Consider the following 25,417-nt stretch of genomic DNA (forward strand, 5'->3'; position numbering starts at 1 on the left):
ATTTCAAAGACCTTCATGGATAAATTTGAATTGCAAATATGCAAAATCCAGTTTTTCAAGTAGCGTATGCCTCACAGATTGTTAATTATTATTGCTTTTTTTTTTTTTTTTGTCCAGAATGGAATTTTATCATATTACAAACCTGTTTTACAGTAATTTCTAGTAAAGTTTGCACACTAATCACAGTAACAGTTATTTTAGATATTGTTTTGTGTCATCAGTAATAATAAAGTATGCAAAAAAATTCTATCTGAAGTTAAATTCAGAAGTATTAGTATTTTATATAGTTTATAATCATTTGTTTTATATTTGCCTATATATATATATTGGCACAAAAAAGAAAGGAAGTTGAATATGAGGAGCAGATAACTGTGGAAAATGGAGAAATGGAAGCAGTATATGTAATTACACCTTTAAGTGCAAGGCTTTTAAAAAGAGTATAATATTCAAATAATTGTAATAATGAAAGATTTACAAAGATGATAGTAGATGTGTAATGATATCGCAGGGGAATATGGTTTGGGACATGATATTTCGACGTTGCACATTTCTGCTGGAAAATAAAATGCCAGAAACTAGTTCAATGAACAGAATTAAGAAATGAATTTAGTGTCAGCAGATGTATAGAGAGTAATTCTGATGCTATTTATGATTAATTCTAGGTTAAGAAAATAATAAAAATAAGGAATTAATAAATTATAAAATGTTTATATCTGATGTTTCAAAATAGGCATGGGGAATAAGGAACACTTTTGAAAGGTGAAAAGAGGGCAAAAACATAGAGTACAGTATCCTGCTTTAAAGGTGGGGTGGGGATAAAATATTTGGGCTAGCTTAAAAGGGCGATGGGGATAAAATATTTGGGAGTGTCAAAACCCAACTTCAAGATGGAAGGCCTTGGCAAAAGGAAAACATTTATTAGAGGATAGGATATTAATGTGTAAAGGTTTTATGGAGGGGAGGTGCCTGTAGGACTAAGGGTTGGTAAAAATGTTGATTAAGAGAAAAGCAAAAAAAAAAAAAAGTTTTCTTCAATAATTTCATAGCTGTACCTGATTATAATTTTTTAATCTCTTTCTTTATTAGTATATGTGACATCATATATTCTTTTAGCTATAACATGGTATTTTTTACTGTATTATTCCATTTCTGTTGCCATTATTTATATTTATGTCTTTAACTTCCATGCTTTTCTCCTATCTCATTTATATTTTGTAATTGCACAGCTTTTAACCACTAATAGTTTTCCTTCATTCTACCATGTATTCCTTATTCCTTCTCACTTTTATTTTTTCTTAGTGAGTATGTAGCAGATACGTTCTGGGTGCATGTATTTTGAACATGAGCTACTTTCTTTTTCCTTTGTCTATTTTTTTACTTTGATTTCCTTTCCTAAATGAAATTATGCTTTCATTTAAATAAGGCCATTTATTTCCACTTATTGTTAAAAATATTTGTTCTCTCTTACTTATGCTGTTACAGCATATAAAGATATATCTCTGGTTTCCTTCAATAATTTCATAGCTCTACCTGCTTATAGCTTTTTTTTTTTCTCTGTTGCTTTCTTAGCATGTGTTCCAGTGACATGTGCAGTTGGTTATCTCAATTTTTCCTTACATTTTTCGAAAATGACACTTGGCTCCTTTATTACATCTAATTTTCCATAACTGGTGACATGCAGTTCTTATATCTACAATTTGATATATAGTTGTAATTTTCTTATTTTTATACTAACTCTTCCCTTAGGCTGGACCCTCACTCAGAAGTTGGGCTGTTATGTTTATAGTTTGCCCGAGAATTCTTTATTATTACCCTTTTACTATTTATTTAACTTTTTTCATCTTCCTTTTTTTTTTTTTTCCCTGCACATTAGTTTATTGTTTATCTAAGGAGTTGGTGGATATTCTTTCTCTCTTCTTTTTGCTTTCTGTTAAATCAACATTTTTACCCACTCATATTCCTACAGTTATTTCCCTCCCCATAAAACCATATACCTTTACACATTAATATTCTATGCTGTACTAAATAACTCTTTCCTTTTGCTGGGCCTCCCATCTTCAGGTTTTGCTTTTATGTCTGTGCAACTAGTCTAAATATTTTATTTATTTATTTATACAAAGTTACATGACATTGCATACATGCATATACATCACGTTCACTTAACCTACAGTTAATCATACATGGCATCAGACTACTCTGCATAGAGGAATTAAGGTAGGATATCGATTTGCAGTATTGAAATGTCAAGTACCAGATAGTTCTTCATGACTGTAGTCCCTGACGAAGTTGAGCTATGTTGATCTATCCAAATTTTGGTATTAATGTGTTCTCTACCCTTGTATTTTTGACTGTTTTTATAAATTTCTCCCTTTTGCATTAGTGCCAGAACTTATGTTACATTAAACTGTTTGTATGTTATTATACTATTCAAGTTTTGCCCAGTTTATGCAACTTGGAAGAAAAAGGAAAATCTGCACAGCTTCTACCTTGATATTACTGCTGCCTTTGATTCAGTTGCTGTTGGTCACCTGATACTTCTGCTCCAGAACTATTAAAGCATCTCAGAACTCCCACTAAACCACTGAAAGTGGTTTAGCAGTTACTTTATGATCACACTGTTATCTTATCTTTTCTGACAAATCCACAACCTGTATTCAGAACATTAGCTTAGGCTTGCCCCAAGGAGGAGCCCTCTTGGCCTTGTTCTTCTCAGTCATGCTCTTTCCTTTTCTTTTATGTTACCCAAACTACCACTCTTATGCTGATGACATTTTCCTGTTTTTCCCAGCCTCTTCTGGCAATATCAGCCTTTTCAATTCATCGTGTATTCAACAACTGGTTGTTGAATTCCTGGATTATATTGTATTTTTTGGTTTGCATGTCAATCCCTTGAAGTGTCCACCATTTGCTCTTTTGACAGTCTCCTCTTTCTTACAAGTTAGAATCCAATCTAAATTAATTCTCTCTGTAAACCAGATTAAATTCTTAGTAGTACATCTGGATTCTAAACTGCTCTTCTCAGTGTCTTGCACAAAGCTTCAGTCTACCATTCTAACATCATTTTGGTTTATGAAATGCAACCTCACTCTCATTCATAATCTGAACATTATATGGAAATATTTTGCTATTTCTCCTACCTCACTTCCTCCATGCATCCCTAATCTGGACTTTCATTTAGAAATCCACCCCTCGGCCTATTATGTCAGCCAAATATTTTCTCATTAGATAGTTAAATGCCAAGCTTGGACATACTGTTGTGTTATCTTGGCATCAGCTGTACCAACAAATTGAAAGTGTCTGTTACTGCTTGCTGGAAATACAAAACCAATCAGTGTTTTTAACTCTGATCATAGGACAAAGTGACTTCCTTAACATCTGGGACTGTCTTTAGTGATGAATTCCACCCAAGACTACCAGAGCCACTCCATCTCTTTGGTCTAAACTTTCCAGAGTAAACAGGTTTGATTCTTCATTCATCAACAGCTATGTCAAGCTAGCCACCTGCTTTTATCTGATGTTTGGAGTCATGACAAGGTGTACAGAAAAAGTTTGTTTGTTATTTGGTTTTTAGGAGCATTAGCAACTAAGGCCATATTGCTCTGGGATATGCAGTGGTCACTCCCTGACCTTTCTGCATCCTCCGTATTTGGTGGTGACGTGCTCGAACCCGGGTCTAATCAAGAAGCGTGTGCTATGCACTGCTGCTCCTTCCCACCTGGCTACGGAGACGCCACACACACACAAAAAGTATTTTCAATTTTTCTTATACCTAACTTTTAACCTTTTCAGACTTTTTATATCCAGTTTCATTGAGCTTGTTACATTTTTATTTTATCCCTTTGTTAAAGCCACATTTACCTATTTTATATGTTATTATCACTTAATTTTTGGAAATCCTTCTAGCTTGGTTGTACCTAGGTATTCATTTATTGGATGACTTTGTTTTTATTTAAAAACAAATTTTTTTATTTATTGGCTCCCTTACTTTATTGGATGACAATAAATGATTTATGAACACTAGTGTTCAAAGAAAGTGCATCACCCCTTAAAACTGTAATTGTCATCTGAATAACGTAAGTATATGGCAATATTTCTTACAGATTGCATCAGATAAGATTGACATGCGTAGATGACGACATAATATTGCATCAGCTGTTACTTTCAGCTATATAAGCACGCTCTGCAAGAGTTGCAGTCATTCCTTGCTTGTGTCAGGATGGCAAGTTACGTGCAGTTTATGCCGCAAAGAAAGAGTGCTATTGTTGCTTTATGTGAGGAAGGATGTTCTTCCCATCATATTGCTTATAGAGTGTCTTATGATCAGTCGACAGTGAGTAGATTTCTTTCCAAACTCAAGAATACTGGTTCTGCTGATAGGAAAAAAGGAACGGGATGCAAACGAGTCTCTATGCCAAAACAGGACTGAGTTTTGAATTGCTTATGCCTTAAAAACCGTAACGCTTCTTTGTCTGAGCTGAAAAGAGAATGGGAAGAACATACAAGAGTGGTAGCAAGTGCAGTAATGATCAGAAGATGCCTCTTCAAAAATGTACTTGTAGCCCGTCGTCCTAAGAAGAAGCCCCTCCTTACACAAAAAATGAAAAAGGCCCGATTAATTTGGTGTAAGGAGCATGTCAAATGGACCCCGAGCAGTGGAAGTCAGTTATTTTCTCGAATGAAAAGAAATGGTGGAAGACAAACAATTGGCTCTGATGGAAGACAAACAATTTGCCGTAGATGTGAAGAATATCATCCAGACTATGGTGTCTACAGTGAAATTCCCTACCAGCCAAATGATATGGGGGTGCATTTCGTATCACGGAGTAGGTCACTTGCAGTTTATAAAAGGTTCCTTTAATGCCAATGGATACCAATGCCAATGGTTATATTGGAAGGCAAATTGCTGCCAACCATTAGAGACCATTTCAACCTGCCAAGTAACTGCATCTTTCAGGATGACTCTGCTCCTTGTCATCGGGTGAAAAGTGTAAGTAGGCACTTCTGTAGTTACTTTAGCTTCATTTCTGCATTAGAGGTTTGACAGTAATGTGTTTACATTTGTTACAGGTGAAAAAATGGTTGGAAGAATGGTCCATTACAACCCTTAGCTGGCCAGGAAACAGCCCGGACCTGAATCCTGTAGAGAATTGTTGGCATCGTGTGGAATCTGCAGTTGCCAGAAAGAAACCAAAGACCTTTCAGGAAGCCATAATTTGTGTTTGGAACCACGAACTATCAGTTGATTATCTTCAGAAATTGATTTTGTCAGTGCCTTGACAGTGTGCTGCTGTCATTAGAGCCAGAGGCAATTCAACTAAATATTAGTTTGCACCTGGTGAACTTTTCATTTTGTTTTCCATTTAAAATGATAAACTGAAGCAAATTGAGGGCTTCTGATAACATTTCAGCCATAATTGTCATTTTACCAAAACTGTTGTATTCATTTTACCAAAACTGTTGTATAAAGGTTGCAAATGCTCATTTTGGAATATTTTGAGAGCACATGTCAAATATTACTCGGCTTTGCCTTAACTATTAATAAATATCTTTTGTTTTTATTTCTATTTGTGATGCTAGTCATTAATGTAACATACCATCGTGAAAAAGGATTAGAAATGTGAAATTCCTAGGTGATGCACTTTCTTTAAACAAACCAGTGTATATGAATGATTTGTATAGTTTTTTTTTTTTACTTTACTCTTTACTTTCTACCTTTCTTCCTTTATTTACACTCCTTTAAAATACTGTATACTGGTAACTACAAAGGCTTTTACGCACCTTCTTACTGTATTTTTTTATAATTCTTTCATCATTATAAATTTTATAGCTGTAGTAATATAGCAATCTCATTAATACAAACTTGTCTTTGTATGAAGTACATATTGTTCCCCTGTAAAAGAATAGGCTTTTCTATGTAATCATATTAATTTATTACAAAATTCTGTTAATGTGTATTACAAAATCTGTTTTATCCCATGAAAAATAATTTAATACAAAGCTTGGTACATTTGTCTTATTCTTTCCCTATCACCAGCATGCTTGTGACACCCAGTTCTGTATTTCCTGAAAGATAGCACTGACTTGTTAATTTACTTTTATGTAAAAAAAGTCAGTTTATGGTAGCTACGAGATAAATACACTCAGAAAAACATCAGTTGTAGGTTAGTTGCAATTGAATTATGCTCAAAGAGTTTTTTGTTATCTACTTTTTTGTGCCATTTTTAAATGGATCTGGGCTGATATTTTTTGGAGCTTGTATCTTTAAATTAATTTAAAAACATTTTTTATATTAAACCTCATTTGGCAGTTCTGGCGACAGTGTGAATGGAGAGGATTAAACCTGGAAATTAAACTGAAAGTTATGCAAGAGGTTGACAGGATGGAATAAAGTTAGAGAGACATTGAAAAAGAATACAATATCCCTTTACCTACTGTGTCTATGATAATGGGGGGAAAAAAACTTTAAAGTGTGTCACTGGAATAGTGAAAAAAAAAAATAAATAAATAAAAAAATAATGAATTCGTGGTACAAAACATGAGGAGTTTGAAACAAAATTTTTTGAATGGTATTAACAAACACATGCATCTAATTTGCATTATCAAGTCTAATTTTGCAAGAAAAGGCTGATTTTCTAGCTCAGCAACCTGGGATTAGTGACTTCAAATGAGCAGGAGTAGTTAGCTCCAAAGATTTTAGGACAGGAATAATTTAGTTTCCCAAAATGTTTGCAGTGAGTCTGGATCAGTTGGCAAAGAAAAGGCATAATAATAAATAGACTGGTTATGATTTTTACGGTCCATTTTTGAAAAATATAAGCCAAAGGATGTTTTTAATCTTGACAAAACAGGTATATTTCATAATTTTCTGCCAAACAAAACACTTTGTTTGAGGAGAGCGTTGTAATGGTGGAAAATTAAACAAGAATCACTGTTCTGTTATGTTGCAAAGAAGATGGCAGTACAAACTTCTGGTTTGTACCACCCACTTCTAGTTTGGAAATTTTCTAAGCCAAGATGTTTTAGGAGTTAACTAACTTCTATGCAGTAGTAGTAGTAGTAGTGGCACATGATGCAAGAAAGCAAGTGTAGGAGCTTATGCAGCATCAGCCAAAAAAAAAAAAAAAAAAAAAAATCATCACACCATTCCCTCCAAATGCCTGTCCAGTTCCTCCTTAAATTTATTTAACCTATCAACTTCCACAACGACAGATGGAAGTTTGTTCCAGCAATTAACCACCCGCTGGCTAAAGGCAAATTTCCGCACATCTATTCTACATCTATCCTTTCTTAATTTGAACTTATGTCCCCGTAGGTTCGTAATCTGAACAAGTGGAAGGATCCCATCAGAATTCAGCGTGCTCAACCCATTCAAGGCCTTATAGACCTCAATCAGATCACCGCGCAGGTGCCTAGTCTCCAGCCACTGCAATTTGCAGAACTTAAGCCTCTCTTGGTAAGAGAATCCCTTCATTCCCCTCACCAATCGTGTTGCTCTTCTCTGTACACGCTCAAGCAAATCTACATCCTTCCTAAAATGAGGCCTCCAGACTTGTACGCAATACTCAAGGCGTGGCCTGACCATTGCCTTATACAGAGGGACAATCACCTCCTTTTCCCTGCTAGCAAAATTCCTATATATCATTGACAAAACCCCATGACCTGCCCTAGCAGCCTGTCTGCATTGCTCAGAAAACTTCATATCTGACTGCACAATTACTCCCAGGTCTTTTTCATTTTCTACCACCTTAAGTGTAGTACCACACAGTTGGTACATTTCTCTGGGGTTACTTCTACCCATATGCAGTACTTTGCATTTGTCAAGGTTGAACTTCAGTTGCCACTTCTTAGCCCATCTGCCCAAATTATCTAGATCCTGTTGCAGTAGCACACTGCCATTACTGTCATTAACAACCCTGCCAACCTTTGTGTCATCTGCAAACTTCGACATTAAGCCTGATATACCTTCATCAATATCATTGATAAATACACAGAACAACAGTTATGGGGATAATTGGGGTACTTTGTTTGTTTTCAAAATTTTCAGTCTTGGCTATTGAGAGTGGACAGAAGAATAGATTCAATAAAAAAGGAACGTTTTGATGATTCTAGATTGTTGCACAACACATTCTGCTGAGGCACTTAAGTTGATGAATGTACTGCTGTTGTTTACCTTCCAGTACCACCAATTTTATACGAATCAAGGATTATTTATAACCTCAAGAGACCATGATGAACGTGCCCGATAAGGTACTTAATCTGCAACATAAAAGAAGGGAACAATTTGCAGCCAAAGTGGAATGTCTTGAATGTTTATTATTATTGCTTGAGACAATACTGACTAAACATAATAATCAACTGTTTCAGATAGAGTGGCTTTGGAGAGAATATCATCAAAAGTGGTGTAGTCAATGATTGTGATAGCAATGTTGAGGAATAGGGGTATTTGGAGCTTATGGATTTTTTTGTGAATTTTTTGAGGAGTTTTTTAAGGTGAATGATGAAGGTGCTACCACACTAACACCAAAAGTGCTGCTGAGTACCAAACAAAATGATGAAATTTTTGTTACGAGTGAAAAAAGTGAAAAAAGCACTCTCTGCCTTCAAAAATAAGATGCCTAAAATAAATTGAGCATAGTAGAGAATGTGTTAATTTGCAGTAACATTTATAAAGGAACAACTGTTGCTCCTTGAAATGTTTGTTCTGTAGTTAATTATGCATATAAGACAAAACTGTGCAAATGAAATTAGGTTCTCTCTCTACATTAGATTAATTTAAATCTTCTGTATATACTATATATAATATTTAATTATTAAATTTTATTTTATTTAATTAAATTAAATATACTACATTTTTATTTCAATTATGTTTTTTCTTTTAGCTTATCTTATTAATAAAAGAAATTATGTATTATTCTTATTATTATTAGATGAGGCCTTTATTTTTACTGTTTTATCTTATTTTTATTTTGTTTTATTTTGACAAATTTGATTGGATACTATGATGTGGTTACAAAGGAACTGGATGCAATAAATAATTTTGATATCATATACTTGGGTTTCAGGAAAGCTTTTGACACTGTTGCACATGGAAGACTACTGTATAAATTGGAGCGTATTAAGGGTAAGTTGCTACAATGGATAAACGATGGTTGAGTGGGAGTAGTAATCAATGGACAATGCGCTTCATGGACTAATGTTATTAGTGGAGTCCCACAGGGTTCAGTGGTTAGCTCGGATGTTTTGTATATTTATCATTGTTATTGATGAAGGTATATCAGGCTTAGTGTCGAAGTTTGCAGATGATACAAAGGTTGGCAGGGTTGTTAATGACAGTAATGGCAGTGTGCTACTGCAACAGGATCTAGAAAATTTGGGCAGATGCACTGAGAAGTGGCAATTGAAGTTTAACATTGACAAATGCCGACCGGGCTAGACAGGTGGGTAAAGTGCCTGCCTGGCAACCCAAAGGTCGCGGGTTTGAATCCCGCCTCGGGCTTGGATCAAAGTACTGCAAAAACCTTGGGAGGTGCATTATGGCCACAGAAGCCGATGCGCCAACAACTACCAAAAAAAAACAAAAAACATTGACAAATGCAAAGTACTGCATATGGGTAGATGTAACCCCAGAGGAACGTACCAACTATGTGGTACTACACTTGGGTGGTAGAAAATGAAAAAGACATGGGAGTAATTTTGCAGTCAGATATGAATTTTTCTGAGCAATGCAGACAGGATGCAAGATTAGGTTATGGGGTTTTGTCAATGATATGCAGGAATTTTCCTCACAAGGAAAAGGTGATTATCTCTTTGTATAAGGCAATGGTCAGGCCACGCCTTGAGTACTGCATACAGGTCTGGTGGCTTCATTTTAGGAAGGATGTAGATTTGTTTGAGTGTGTACAGAGAAGGGCAACAAGATTGGTGAGGGGAATGAAGGGGTCCTCTTACCACAAGAGGCTTAAGTTCTGCAAATTGCAGCAGCTGAAGACTAGGCACCTGCGAGGTGATCTGATTGAGGTGTATAAGGCTTTGAATGGGTTGAGCACACTGAATTCTGATGGGATTCTTCTGCTTGCTCAGATTATGAACCTAAGGGGGCATAAATTCAAATTGAGGAAAGACAGCTGTAGAATAGATGTGTGGAAATTTGCCTTTAGCCAGCAGGTGGTTAATTGCTAAAACAAACTTCCATTTGTTGTTGTGGAAGTTGATAGTTTAAATAAATTCAAGGAGGAACTGGACAAACTTTTAGAGGCAATGGTTGTGTGAATTTTTTTTTTTTGGGCTGATGCTACATAAGCTCATACGCTTGCTTTCTTGCATCACATGCTTCAATTACTATTATTTTATTATTTTTACTATTTTTTATTTGTTATTTCTTATTCTTGTTAGATATATGTACCCCATTTTTAGTGGACCTCGTTACTACAAACATTATATATATATATATATATATATATATATATATATATGAATATGAGTTAAGTTGATAGCGGTAAGAGTTAACTTAACTCATATTCATATTTATACAGACCAATGTAATGTTTAATCGTCCTAGATGGCATTAATTGGTTATGTGACTACTTAATATTTATTATAATATTTATATTTATTATAACATTTAATATTTGCATCTTCATACTTGGATATATATATATATATATATATATGCATGTAATGTATTCTTGGAAAACAGCATGTTAATAGAATTTGTGCTTTTCATTTTCTATTCAGAAGTAATGCTTGTGGTTTCTTTTTCACTCCACCAATTCCAGGATCATCCTCACTTTTTCTCTTTTCACTTCTCTCAACCACACCGTAAAAAATGCTTCCTTCTACAAGTACTGCTGAAATAATACTGAAAGCGAAACTAAAACATTTGTTTTAGTTTTGCTTTCAGATTTATAAAGCACATTAGCTTTCTAATCTCGTAAATAAATAAATAGACACACACAAACTAGAAGCAGCACAAATGAGATTTTTAAAACCATTATTAGGCTTTACAAGACTTAGAAATTTAGATATCCGCAAGAAATTAAAAGTAGATAACATAGTAAATGACATAAAACAGTATCAGGAAAAATGGATCAGACACAGAAAGAATGAACACAGACCGGATCCCAAAATTAGCCTTTAACTGCAAACAAACAACCAAGAGAGATGTTGGTTGACCAAGACAACGATGGCGAGATCAAGACCACCTCTAAGAGCTACAATGCAACAGGTCTTAAAAGACCTAAGCCAGACCAAGTTCATGATGATGAATTTTCTGTTTACACTCTGGGACAGTTGTGGCGATCAAAGGAGTGTACAATTGTTGTAGTTGCTTTGAGGTGATATTTTAGCATTAGTAGAGGCATATGATGCAAGAAAGCAAGCTTATGCAGCATCAGCCAAAAAAAAAAAAAACACCCCGCTCCCACTTCACCCCTCCATTCCTTCCAAATACCTGCCCAGCTCAGCCTTAAATTTATTTAGGCTATCAACTTCCACAACAAAGGATGGAAGTGTGTTCCACCAACCAACTACCCGCTGGCTAAAGGCAGACTTCTGCACATCTATCCGACAACTGTCTTTCCTCAATTTTAATTTATGCCCTCTCAAGTGATTATTCTGAGCAAGAGGAAGAATCCCATCAGCATTGAGCATGCTCAAACCATTCAAGGCTTTATACACCTCAATCAGGTCACCTTGCAGGTGACTAGTCTCCAGACACTGTAATTTGCAAAACTTAAGCCTTTTTTTGTAAGAGCAACTCTTTGTTCCATTCACTAATCTTGTTGCTCTTCTCTGTACTTGTTCCAACAGCTCTACATCTTTCTTAAAATGAGCCCTCCAGACCTGTATACAGTACTCAAGGTGGGGCCTGACCATTGCCTTATACAAGGGGATAATCACTTCCTTATCCCTGCTAGCAAAATTCCTATATATCATTGACAAGACACCATGAGCTACTCTTGCAGACCATCTGCACTGCTCAGAAAACTTCATATCTGCTTGCACAGTTAACCACAGGTCATTTTCATTCTCTACCACTGTCAGTGTAGTACCACACAGTTGATACATTACTCTGGGGTTACTGCTTCCCATATCTAGTATTTTATACGTGTATTTGTCAATGTTAAACTCCATTTGCCACCTCTCAGCCCATCGCTCAACTTTTCTAGATCTTGTTGCAGCAGCGTACTGTCATTGGTGTCCTTAACAACCCTCTCAAACTTCGTATCATCTGCAAACTTGGGCATTAAGCTTGATATACCATCATGAATATCATTTATAAATACAGAAAATAACAATGGACCCAACACTGAACCCTAACGGACTCCACTAATAACATTAGTCCATGATGAGCAGTGTTCATTGATTACCACTCTCTGTCTTCTCCCACTCAACTATCCCTTTATCCATAGCAGCAGTTTGCCTCCAATGCCACACTGCTCCAATTTGTGCAGCAGTCTTCCATGAGCAACAGTATCAAAAGCCTTTCTAAGATCCAAATATATGATATTAAAGTTATTCCCTGCATCCAGTTCCTTTGTGACCACATCATAGTATCCAATCAAATTGGTCAGGCAAGACTTTCCCTTAACAAAACCATGCTGTCTGAGCTATAACTGAAGTCTTGTCTAGGTGATCCTGCAATGCTTCTTTAACCAGTGCCTCCATTAATTTTCCTGGAACAGAAGTTAAACTAACAGGTCTATAATTACTTGTGTTGCCCTTTGATCCTTCTTTGTGAATTGGGATCACATTTGCACATCTCCAGTCCATGGGTACCTCCCCTGAGTCCAAGGAAGCTCTCATAATTATGGCCAAGGGTTTGCTTACTTCCTTTGCTGCCTCCTTTAATATAACTGGATAGATTCCATCCACCCCGGGTGCCTTTTTTATGTTTATTATCAACAATTTCTCCTCCACTTTCCTCTCAGTTATTACCAAATCATCTAGCTCACTGCCAGAGTTTAATTCACTTCTGGCATTCCCCTCCCTGAATAACTCCTCATGTGTGAATGTAGATGCAAAATACTCATTTAGTTTGTTGGCCACCTGAGCAGGATCATCAACAGTTGAAATATCTATATCCAGTGTGCCAATCTGATTCATCCCTTTCCTTCTAGAGTTTACATTGATAAAGAACTCTTTGCTGTTTTTCTTTGCATCCTTTGCCAAATATTTCTCATAATCTGCCTTTGCCTGCCTAAACTCCTTTGTGACTTGGTTACAGACCAGCTTATATCTATCATAGGCTTCCATGTCACCCATTAATTTATATGTATCCCATGCATTTTTCTTCTCTGCCATATGGCTCATTAGTTCATCTGACATCCATTTAGGCCTAAACCTTGAACAATATTTCTTTGTTGGTATGTAAAGCCTAGTAGATTCCAAGATAAATTCTTTGAATGCCTCCCATTTTGAATTTGCTGTTCGTAACATCATCAGTTGGTCCCACTGTATAGAATTTAAATACTGTCTCAGACCACCATAGTCGTCTTTACGAAAGCAAAAACCCTTCCCTTTACCCCGATGGTAGTTACTTCTTTGAGTAAATCCCACTTCAGCACTCTGTGATCACTGCCACCTAGTGGCTCCTTTATTTGAAGATTCTTAATGCATGAAGAATCACTACTGATAATCAGATCAAGAGTATTACTCCCTCTAGTTGCCATCCCAACATGCTGATGTAGAAAACAATAATCCAATAAATCCACAAAAGCCTTGTTAGTGTGTGAGTGACCAACCCACAAATTCCAGTCAATATTCGGGAAATTAAAATCCCCCATTATGAGATCCTGGCCCACTTATTTGCTGGCCCACTCTATTTCCCTATACAGTTTTTTCTTATACTCATCAAAGTCATTAGGGCTAAGCACACTCCTACTTTCAGTTTTGATCTCCCAGTGCTTATGTCACACCAAACTGACTCTACACTGCACTGTCCAGCGATGTCGACTGGCTTCACTTCCTTGGATTTTGTGTTTCTTAACTAATAGCATAACCCCCTCCTCCCTTCCTATCCTGTCTATCCTTTCTGTACATATTGTACTCCCCAAATTCCAGTTCTGCATTGCTTATATCTGTGTGGTACCACGTCTCTGATATCCCAACAATATCTGCCTTTGATGTTTTGAGCAATACCTCAAATTCATCAAATTTATTTACCAAACTCCTAGCATTGGTATATATGCAAGTATACATTCACCTGTTCCTATTCTTAGCTACCCTAACACAACCCCATCCCTGTTCCAGCATCAGATTATGCACTAACCGTTCATGCTGCTTGCCTATCACAATGGACAGCACTCTGGCACTCTCAGACTAATAATAAACTCTTTCAGTTTAAACAAGACCCGAAAATTTGGCGCTCCAGTGTCCGTACATCGAGACGAGAAGAAGTAGTCCTCTCAAGGGCAAGAATAGGACATACCCATCTGACCCACCTTCATTTACTGACAGGAGGTGATCCACCACAATGTACACATTGTTCTAACAATTTGACTGTAAAACATATTCTTATTGGCTGCCCCTATTATAAACAAGCCAGAACTTCATCCTTGATCTCACTGGTTAATATTCATAAATCAATAACTCTTGAAAATCTGATTGGTGATAAGGCAAATATTTCTGAATTTTTTGACTTTCTCAGGCAGACTGGGCTTCTTAATTATTTCTGATTTCAGATTTTCTTCTGATTTTGGGAAAACTCATGTTTTAATATAATAAGTGAATAGGCACATTATAGCCATAGCAGCTTATGTGCCATTAAGCCTCCATAACAACAACAACTAACACAACCCCTTGTGTTTACTTGTACCACAATGACTCCCAGCAGTCTCTGAAATACCCAGCATCTTGTTTTCCAGGCTGCTGCTCATTCCAATAGAAGCAGTGCTAGAATCACTTTCACCTCTGCCAGTGGCTACTGTTAATCTATTAGTCCTTGTTTCCCCCCAAGCTAGCAGTTTTCCGACCCACCTAACACTGCTTCGATAGCATCAGCAAATATTCTTGCACCCTTTCTATTTAAGTGTATTCTATCCCTGTAGAAGCAGTCTCTCCTGTTAACAAGTACAGACCAGGCTGAAAAAAATTCTACCCCTTGAGCCTTGCACGATCTTTCCAAGGCCAAACTGATCGACAAGGCTCTTATCATATATTCCCTACTATCGTGTCTGGGCAGAATTGGAGACACTTTCAAATTCAACCCTAATTCATGGCTTTTTTTCAACTGTGACCTGTACTTGTTAAGTAATTTCGCCAGTCTCCTACTCTTTATCATTAGTGCCAATGTGTACAACAGTATCACCTTTTGTGCTTTAAAAGATGATATCCACTCTACGAAGTCATCAACCTTTGCCCCTGGCAGACATACCTTGGTCCTGTTCCACCTATCCTTTTTACATATATTGTTCCCCATTTCCCTGACAATAGAGTCACCAACAACTACTAGTTCTTGTGGGGCCAGCGCATTCTGCTTTGGGCATTGCCACTGTGTTGCGTGATGATGAAGTGGAAGCTCTGGCGTTATGTGGGCAGCTGAGAGCTTGATGGGCCTCTCACTTTAGATCCTTCGAAGGCATCCACCCTGTCCTTCAAGCTCTCATATAGGCCCATAACAACACTGAGTTGTTGCCTGATTTCTTCACACTCCTTACATCGTGTACACACAGACATTCCCCTTTGCAATATCATGTCCCATACTTGATTGCTCCACAAACATCAAGTAAGCAGGGCATTTTAAAAGGCTGTGATTCAGAGGGCAACTGCCCCCTCAGTTCTCCCCTGAGCCACAGCACTCCCATTAATTTGAGCCTTTTGCTTTGCTGCGAGTCATGATTTCAATTCAATTTCAATAAAATTTCAGTACAAAATTATAACCCTAAACTTGTATCCCAATGCAGTTATAACACTATATATCTATATATATTTTTTTAGTATAGAGTATTATCTTCAAGTTTTGTTATATAACTTCCGTATTAATTAATAATGTTACGTTTGTAAAATCTAAGTAGTTATATTTATTTAGTTAAAAAGTACAATTTAATTAACAATGAAGCTTAACAAGATTAATAAATTTTACTGATTAATTGATAATATTATATACTAAGCTAACGCTATCTAGTAAGGGATATATCGTATTGTATAACTAACAATGGCATCAAGTTACAGATGCTAAATCTACGGACGGACACTTAAGTATTAACTTCCAAAATCTTGCTGTCTCAATTCAGAATAAACCAAGGATGTTGATTAGGTCTATAAGCTACTTATAGAAAATGATTTATTATAACAATTAGTCAATAAAGCGGCCAAATATAGCTAAAAACTTCCTGTTTGCCGGAGCTGCAAAACTTGTAAAATCTGTGGATTGAATACCCTTACCGCTACTAAGTAATAACCTACAAAATCTCTATCTAAGTTTTAATTTAAACTATGTATCATAACTAGGAATATAAAGCTACTCTAGAAAATAAGTTAATATGCCAATTTAAGTTAATAAAACAGGAAAAACTTCTTTATTTTCCAGAGCCGTAAAAACTTCGCCTGCACAAGGCTACTCTCGTTCCCAATGTCTATTATAATGCACCAAAGATGTAGAACTGTACATAACTGTAGATATATGGGGTGTTACATGTAACAACCAGTTTCATTAGTAGCATTAATGTTCCATGTCACAATTTTGCATTAGAGCAGCAATCCAATATCAAATTTTGTTTTAAACTCGAGGATCTGCAACAGAAACATGAAATGATAAATTGTACCAGTGTGTTTGAATGGTATAAATGTTTCAAAGATGGACATGAGGATGTTTGTGATGACCCAAGGATTTGGTGTTTGCCAATCTCTCGAAATGAGGACTGAGTTGTGAAATATTGAGAAATTATAGAGATTGTTATTTGACCCTCAGAATGATGGCTGTTGAGTTGGATATGAGTAAGGACATGATTCGTAAAATTCTACATGAAGATTTAGGGAAAAAGAAGGGCTGTGCAAATTTGTGCCACATAATCTCATGGCTCATGCGAGTGCTTCATCTGGATTTGTCAAGGAATTTCTAATTTCCTTGACTTTGTTGTCCTGGAGATCAGTATTGGATGTTTTAGTATGACCCAGAGACAAAGCATCAGAGCATGCAGTGGACTTCAAAACTATCATCAAGGCATAAAAAGTTTTGTTTACAGATGTCTAGGATCAAGATGATGCTGATCATGTTTTTTGACAAAGAGTGACTCACAAGGAATTTGTACCTGAAGGGGAGAGAGTGAATGCTGCATTCTATTCATATGCTTCAAAGACTTGAATCATATTTTCCAGTGAGACTGCAATTTTTTAAGAGAAAAGCAGTTGATTCTTGTTGTGTGACAGTGCCCTCTCCCATTCTGTGCTTGTGAAGAAACATGCCATTATACAGATCACTATCCACCTTGTTCTTCCAATCTAGCACCAGCAGACTTCTTCCTCTTTCTCAAAGTGAAAACTGCCTTCAAAGGAAAGGGATTTCAGGACGTTGAGGACATATAAAGAATAGCATAACTGCTGAATTGAATATCATCTCTTTGGATCCCTTTGCTGACTCTTTTTGGAAACTTTTAGAATGATATAATAAATACATTCAATCAGATGGTGATTGCTTTGAATGAAAAGAAAACCATTTTTGATCTATTTCACTTTGTGTTCTTTTTATTGCATCAGTCAAGGAACTTTATTGGAACAACATGTATGTATGCATATTGAACAAAGAGTATCAGTGTGGAATGTACATATTGGGCATATATTAATTGAGTGCTAATTGTAATTTGATTATTTTACTCATAATATTTGTACTCTTAGATTTATAGAAGATGTAGAAATACAGTTGTGTATCAGTATTAGTTTTATTAATTAGTATTAGTTTTAGTTTTATTAATTTAATTGATGACTGCATATGAATGAAATCATAATTTTTAAAATTTCAATTATCAGACACAAGTAACAATCAGAATATTACTCATAGCCTAAGGAAATTTTAAACATTTTGAATTATGTTTATTATTTTCCATGTTAACTTGGTTTGTCACTAAAGTGTAATTTATTTTTAATTTAAAAAAGTTTTAAAGTTATTTAAATAAGGAAATGATGTTGGTATTTACCTCTTATGTTTGGCAATGGGGAATATGTAACCATAATAAATTACTACTGCTCTTGTTGGTATTGCAAAAACTGTTAATTGTTTCTGTTGAGCTGTATTCAATTTAAGAATATTCAACATGCAAAAAAAAAAAAAAAAAGATTTATATTTTATGTGGTAGATTAGTATTGCTTAATTTAGTTCATTTTCATAAGATGAATAACCACATAATGTCCCTCTTCCAACTAATTAAAATTTGTTATTTACTTAAAAAGTTACTTTTACCGAAGGACAATTTAATTTTGAATTATTCTTATTTAGGACCTGATGATGAGTTTACATATGTTATGTTGTGGGTAATGGCTGTTACTGCTCTTATTGTTAGTATTGGAGGTCTTCTTGCTGTTGCCTTGGTGTATGGTCTTACTGGTGGTGATATTCCTTTTGATGTAAGTAATTTCAGCTTTTTTATTAAAAAAAATATAATATACTGTACATATATACGAATATAATTCATTCCCAAAAAAAAAAGATTTTTCTTATGTATACTGGTTTGATATGGGAGATGCTTACCAGAAAAAAAAATAAAAAATTTTTTTTTTCTCCACAAATAATGCACAACAATGGAACAACAACAAAAATTTATGTAAAATTATTTATCTTTCTTTTAGAGCCATACTATATGATTAATAGAATAAGCACAAGAATGTTTTAATTGAGAAAAATTTGCAATAATAAATATTACAGTTAGATAATGCAACTATGTTTGAGAGTGCTTTTGTTTGGATGTCATGCTCCCAAATGAAAGTCATAATTTGGTGTTTAGGGAGCATTTTCATGTAAAAAAAAATCATTTTTTGAATAGTTTTTAAGGAAGAATTTTATAATGCTGCCTTCTTGAAATAATGATTAATATTCATGATGATTGATTAATGCTTGATCATTATCTCTCTCTCTGTACATTAAAAAAGTTTTGCTCCTAGTGATATTTATTCCAGCCAATGGGAGAAGAGGGCGGGGCAGTTACGTCACTTATTTGAGCCATAATTGCTTCCATAATGTTCACCAAACTCGTGCATGTGGTTCACTGTCTAATGCATGACCACGCCCGGCATCATTTGATGTTCCATTGTAATGTTAGCTGATGAAGGGACCCGATATAGTTTGTATATTTGTAAATAGTTTAGTATTTTGTAAATATTTTAGTCCTGCTCTTTCGGATGCAACAATATTGCTCATGCATTACATAGGTTATTTCCTGATTGATCAGTGTGTTTCAACAGGTGTGTCTGGAATCCTTGACTTTTGATTTGCTAATTATATGTACTAACATAGTAATTAACACATTGCTGCAATCTAGATTGGCAATCACTGATTTCAAGAGAAAACGACGCCGTCATGAGTCTTCACAGAAATATAGAGAGAAACACACTGAAAGGTTACAAACTAATCATAGAATAAGTTCAATGATGATGAAGCAAGTGGAAAATCAGTGCTACAGGAAGCGGGTAGCTAATATGGACAAACAACAAGCCGAAACTCAGTGAACTGTTAAACAGCTCAAATGTAATGTAAGATCTTCACAAGATCCTGATAACGAAGAAACTTCTGAAGTATCGTATTGCCATTTAGTTGATTTGGTAGTTGAATGCCAACATTGTGGAAGATTATCTTTTCACGGCGAACTCAGAAGAACTGCACATTCATGTTGTCATTGAAGGAAGGTATGTTTACCGACGGCAGTTAGTTATCCAGACGCTTTAAAGACTTTGTTGTTTAACAATATGGATAAAGGGAGACACTTCTGAGAAAACGTTTGAGTCTACAACAATTTTTACGGCATCATGTCTTTTAATGCCGAAAACATGGATTTTCAAGGTGGCGATGGCCTTTATACGATGTGAATATGAGGAGGTACCAGGTGAAAGGAACAATGAGTTTAATGTCTGTTAGAGATGTTCCACAATTTGGCCAAATCTACATTTATGACGACAGAGAAGCATTGATGGAACGAGCTAAAAGAGTGAAATGGATCGTAGACTTGAACATTTTCTCATTCGAGTCTACATTAGTGAGGGTTGGTGAGCGAAGTCCCCTAGTTAATATTAATAATTTTTAATATTTAAAAATTAATGATTTTTAAATATTGGACTATTTTTGGAAATATATAATAACTGCTTGTGTAGTTAATCATATTTTCCTAAGAGAAAGTTATACGTTGGGCTAACGATACAGTAATCAGTAAATAAATAAATAAAAATAAACATTATTAAAGCAGAGTTACAAAGGAATTCCATTGCTGTATTACCAAAGGGAATTAAGGAATTATGTAGGACAACTTATCTTTCTTTTTAAAGGTGTACTTATAAGAATAACATAAAGTTATTCATTTGTGTTGTGATCTGATATATATCTTTGTATTGTTTGAGTGCTGACATTGTACAAGGTTGCTTGTTTTTCTTTATTTTTGAGTTCCTTATGTCAAAAGTTGCTGATGTTCCTTTTGAATAATTATTTTTTAGATCTTTTATTTAGTTGCCTGATGTTTCCAGTGGAATTTCTTTTAAGACTAATTGATTGTACCTCTCAATGAGTAGATGAAAGGTGTATTCAATTTCATCTTTAACAAAATTATTAACAGAATGTCATTAACCTGGTATGGAGGCATCCAAAATGTGGCAAAAATGGTTGTAGGTCCCCCGACAGATGCCAAACTTTCTCTTTAATTTTTTGGAAAATGTTCTGTGATTTTTGAATTGTATTTAAACAGTGTCATTATTTCATCTTTTCTTAATGGATTGCAGTACTTATTGTTTGTACTTTTTAGGTTATAATAAAATATTAAAAATTTTTAAATATTTTAATTAAAATTTTAAAATATAAATATATTTTAAAAATGTGTAAAACACATGCTATGTGTTTTGCACATTTTGTTTTCAAAAAAAAAAAAAAAAAAAACAGGAAAAATAAATTCTGATGAAACTTGCAAAAAATGTTTTAGACATAAAATAGAAACATTAGTCACACATTATCTTCCATTTTCCAGTTTAAAAGACTTAAGTGTGCAAAATTTCGAACATGTATGCATGCATCTATTTCTGCTTATTATATATATAAATATTATTAAAAACATATTATATACATTTGATACTATTAGTTCCATTTTTTAGGTTTACTTCAAAATTTATTTCAAATTTAGTGCACTTCACAGCATGTGAAATTTGAATCAATGTATCTTATTTCTTGCAGTGTAGTGACTATCTGGAGATTGCCACTGCACTGTCGGAAGTAAGATATGTAGGATTAGAATGCAGATGTGTATTGAACTAGTGGGAGAAAGAAAACAAGTGATCTGAAACTCTAAACAGATTTAGTGTTGCCGCTTGTCTGGTATCAAGCAAAAAGCCACATACAGGAACTCTGCGACTTACGTAATACTCGACTTACGAAAATTCGACTTTACGTAAGTTTTTGCCGACCGGTGCAAACTTAAAAAAAATCATGGAAACTTATTTTGCATCCCATAGGAATAAATGGAGGTATCGTGAAAATATCATAATGTGAACCCAATAACACATGGTTTTTTTTTTTTTTTTTTTTTTTTGGTAATTCTTACCAAGGCTTTGGAAGTTGAAATTTTTGCTATATAATTAAGCTGTTTATCTCTCTAAAAGGTCATTTTTATAATGGAGATTGCAATATCCTTTCATCATATGTTCCCGTTATAAGAATCAATTTTGAACGCCTTTGTGATATTTTTCTAAAGGACGTTTCTGGAGGTCATGACCAAAAAACAATATGCACTTTCTGATTTATTGGGCTTTTCTGTTAGTGCATCTAATTATAAACGGGTAGTAAACTCGATCTTATTGTATTTGCGATAATAGCGATTAACTGCAATGTTATTATTATTAGCTATATGGTGCAAGGAAGCCTGAGGCTTATGCTGCACCAGCCAAAAAAAATTCCCGAGTTTCCCTGAGAGAGAGAGAGAGAGAGAGAGAGAGAGAGAGAGAGAGAGAGAGAGAGAGAGAGAGAGAGAGAGAGAGAGAGAGAGAGAGTCAAAAGTAGAAGAGAATCACCAAGAAAGAGAAGAATGATGATATCTGGCTCAAGATCCTGGGTGTGCCAAGCCCATACTCACCTGATGTTGAGCCCCCTTGGGTTAATGTGTGGGTTTTTACGCTATTATGGTGAAATTACCCCAGAGGCTCACATCTGATGAGTATGGGCTTGGCACACCCAGGGTCCTGAGCTGGATATCATCATCATTCTCTTTCTTGGTGATTCCATTCTACTTCTGACTCGCTCTCTCTCTCTCTCTCTCTCTCTCTCTCTCTCTCTCTCTCTCTCTCTCTCTCTCTCTCAGGGTAATTCAGAAATTTTTTTTTTTTGGCTGGTGCATCATAAGCCTCAGGCTTCCTTGCACTATATAGCTAATAATAATAATATATTATATCATATCATCATGTGTTCCCCTTCATTGAAATCTTCAATCATATAAAAAAACAAATTTTCAGAAATTTGTTTTTTATATGATTATTATGAAAAATCTTCTCTTCATTCCTATTTATGTATTACAACGGTGAAGGGAAAGTGACCAATGGAAAGTGAAAGTGGTGGTAGTGCCAGGAAACGAAACAAAATTGATTTAGAAATGAAGATGAAAATGATTAAGAAGTACGAAGCAGGACAAAGTTTGTCATCTATTGCAAGGGAATTAGGTCTCGCTGCTTCAACAGTGAATACTATTTTAAAGGACAGTGCGCGTATAAAAGAACATGTCAAAGGATCAACACACTTAAGATCAACAGTGATCACAAAACAGCGTTCAGGTTCTATATCGAAGATGGAACAGCTGTTAATAATGTGGAATGGCAAATGAGATTCAGAAGCGAGTGCCCCTGATTCTAATGACCATTCAAGCAAAAGCAAGTATTTATAAAGATATTAAGGATAAGTACGGCAAACCTCAACCCAAGTTTGTGGCAAGCAACGGGTGGTTTAATAGGTTCAAGCATTGCGCTGATTTCCCCAACGTTAAAGTATGTGGTGAAGTCACCAGTGCTGATTCTGCAGCTGCAGAGAAATTTTGTGATGTGTTGAAAAAATTATTGATGAAGGCGGCTATTCAACCCAGAAAATTTAACGTTGACGAGACTGCTCTGTATTGGAAAAAAAATGCTGGATCGAACATACATTGCCAAAGATGAAAATACAATGCCAGGTTTCAAGGCATCAAAAGATAGGGCCACGCTCTTGCTTGGGACTAATGCAGTGGGAGATTACAGATTAAAACCACTTCTTGTGTGTGGAGGCGCCTCCGTAGCCAGGTGGGCAGGAGCAGCAGTGCGTAGCACATGGTTCTTGATTAGACCGGGGTTCGAGCCGTGACCACCAAATACGGAGGATGCGGAAAGGTCAGGGAATGACCACCGCATATCCTCGGAGCAATATGGCCTTAGTTGCTAATGCTCCTAAAAACCAAATAAACAACAACAACTGCTTGTATACCATTCTGGAAAGCCTCGTGCATTTAAGGGCATCAATAAAGCCGCCCCTACCCGTGCATTTCCGATCGAACCAGAGAGCGTGGGTAACAATATCTCTCTTTGAGGGTTGGTTTAAATGCTGTTTCATTCCCGAGGTTGAAAAATATTGTAAAGACAATGACTTTCCTTTCAAGATTTTGCTTCTATTAAATAATGCTACTGGACATCCTACGAATCTAGATGATTTCAATTTGAACGTGAGAGTCATATTTCTAACGCCAAACATGACTTCACTCATCCTACCTATGAATTAGGGTGTTATTTTGAATTTAAAAGCATGCTATTTACGCACAACATTTGCTCAGGCATTGTCTACAATAGACGATGAGAAAAATTTTATGTTAAGAGACTTTTGGAAATCTTACAATATTTGCCACGGCATCTGAAACATTAATAAGGCCTGGAGAGAAATTACTAAAAGTTGTTTAAATGGCACATGGAAGAAAATATGCCCACGGCATGTAAAAGGCATCGAAGGATTTGAAAAAGACGAATCATATAAAGAGGTTACAGATAAGATTGTAAAGGTTGCAAGAGCTACTTCAGTTGGAGATTGATGCCAAAGACGTGGAGGAGTTAATAGAGGAAGAAGAGAAGGAATTATCTAACGAAGAACTTACTGACTTGCAGACAGTGGTAGTGAAAGAAGAAAATGCTGATGAAGCTTGAGATGAACCAAAATGAGGAGCCGAGATGGCAATGGCATTTCATGAAATTGCATCACCAATGGCGAGGTTTGAGAAGATGGATCCAGACACCGAACGATTCTTAAAAGTTAACAGAGGCGTGAATGATATGCTTGCTTGCGACAAAGAAATCTACGATGAAAATAAAAAAGCCACCGTCCAGTCATCCATTAATATGTTCTTTGGTAAGGTTGAGCGGCCGACCCTTCTAAATCTCCACAGCTCTCAACCTCCACAGCAGCATACTTATGAACTGAAGACGTTGATTCTGGCAATGATGCTCGAGAGGTAAAACTTACTGACGGTTATGCCTCTTATTTTGTAATTTTGAAATTTTTTTAAATTGCACGCTTTTGTAATTTTTCCTGCGCATGTGATAAAAAATTGAATAAATACAATAAATAATTCTATTTACCTGTTCGTCGAACATTTCTTTTTTGATTCAATCAATTCAGCGAGTGCTGCACAAACATAGGGGAAATTCTGACTTACGTAGTGTTCTGCAGAATGCAACCCTTACATAAGTCGGGGGGGGGGGGGGTTCCTGATGCTGCAAAGACAGTAGCGGGTAACCTAACAGGTTCTCACTTGCAATTTCTGTACAAAAACCTTAAAACAGTCACTTAATATATTTTAGTAAACGTTTGATTATATTTAGGAAGGTAGAAAAAATTTCAGAATGAAGATGTTTAATCATCAATTATTGGTTAACCTTATTTTTGATGGTCACCTATCATTACCTGCCTCTACCACCAGGTTAAAGATATCTGGAATAATGTGTAATAAATTATAGTATTTATTTTTCTTGGTATGGTAAGGTTTTCCTGTATTAGTGTTTTTTTCCAACTCACCTTAATTGTTACATTATTACTACATTATAACAGTATTTTATATATTAAAAGTTAATGACAAGATATTGTGGTTGATTTTTTTTCCCCCCTAATTGCAGTATGGCATTGTTCTTGATGCTGGTTCTAGTCATACAGATGTGATTTTGTACAAATGGGAAGGTGATAAGGACAAAGGAACAGGAAGAGTAAATCAGATTGATGTGTGCCCTCTACACGGTA

At 35.6% G+C, this 25,417-nt stretch overlaps 1 protein-coding gene across 1 annotated transcript in view; it reads left to right on the forward strand.

Annotated features, from left to right (window-relative positions):
• Positions 1–25,417, forward strand: part of LOC150087387 (ectonucleoside triphosphate diphosphohydrolase 1-like) — a 95,696-nt gene that overhangs the window by 22,949 nt on the left and 47,330 nt on the right. Inside the window, exons 3-4 of the mRNA XM_090372463.1 lie at positions 18,431–18,558; positions 25,297–25,414. Coding sequence (XP_090228589.1) covers positions 18,431–18,558; positions 25,297–25,414 — 246 coding nt within the window. The remainder of the gene's footprint in view (positions 1–18,430; positions 18,559–25,296; positions 25,415–25,417) is intronic.

Source organism: Mastigoproctus giganteus, chromosome 4 (genome assembly GCF_048544385.1).
Source record: "Mastigoproctus giganteus isolate SK-2022 chromosome 4, ASM4854438v1, whole genome shotgun sequence".
Lineage (NCBI taxonomy): Eukaryota > Metazoa > Arthropoda > Arachnida > Uropygi > Thelyphonidae > Mastigoproctus > Mastigoproctus giganteus.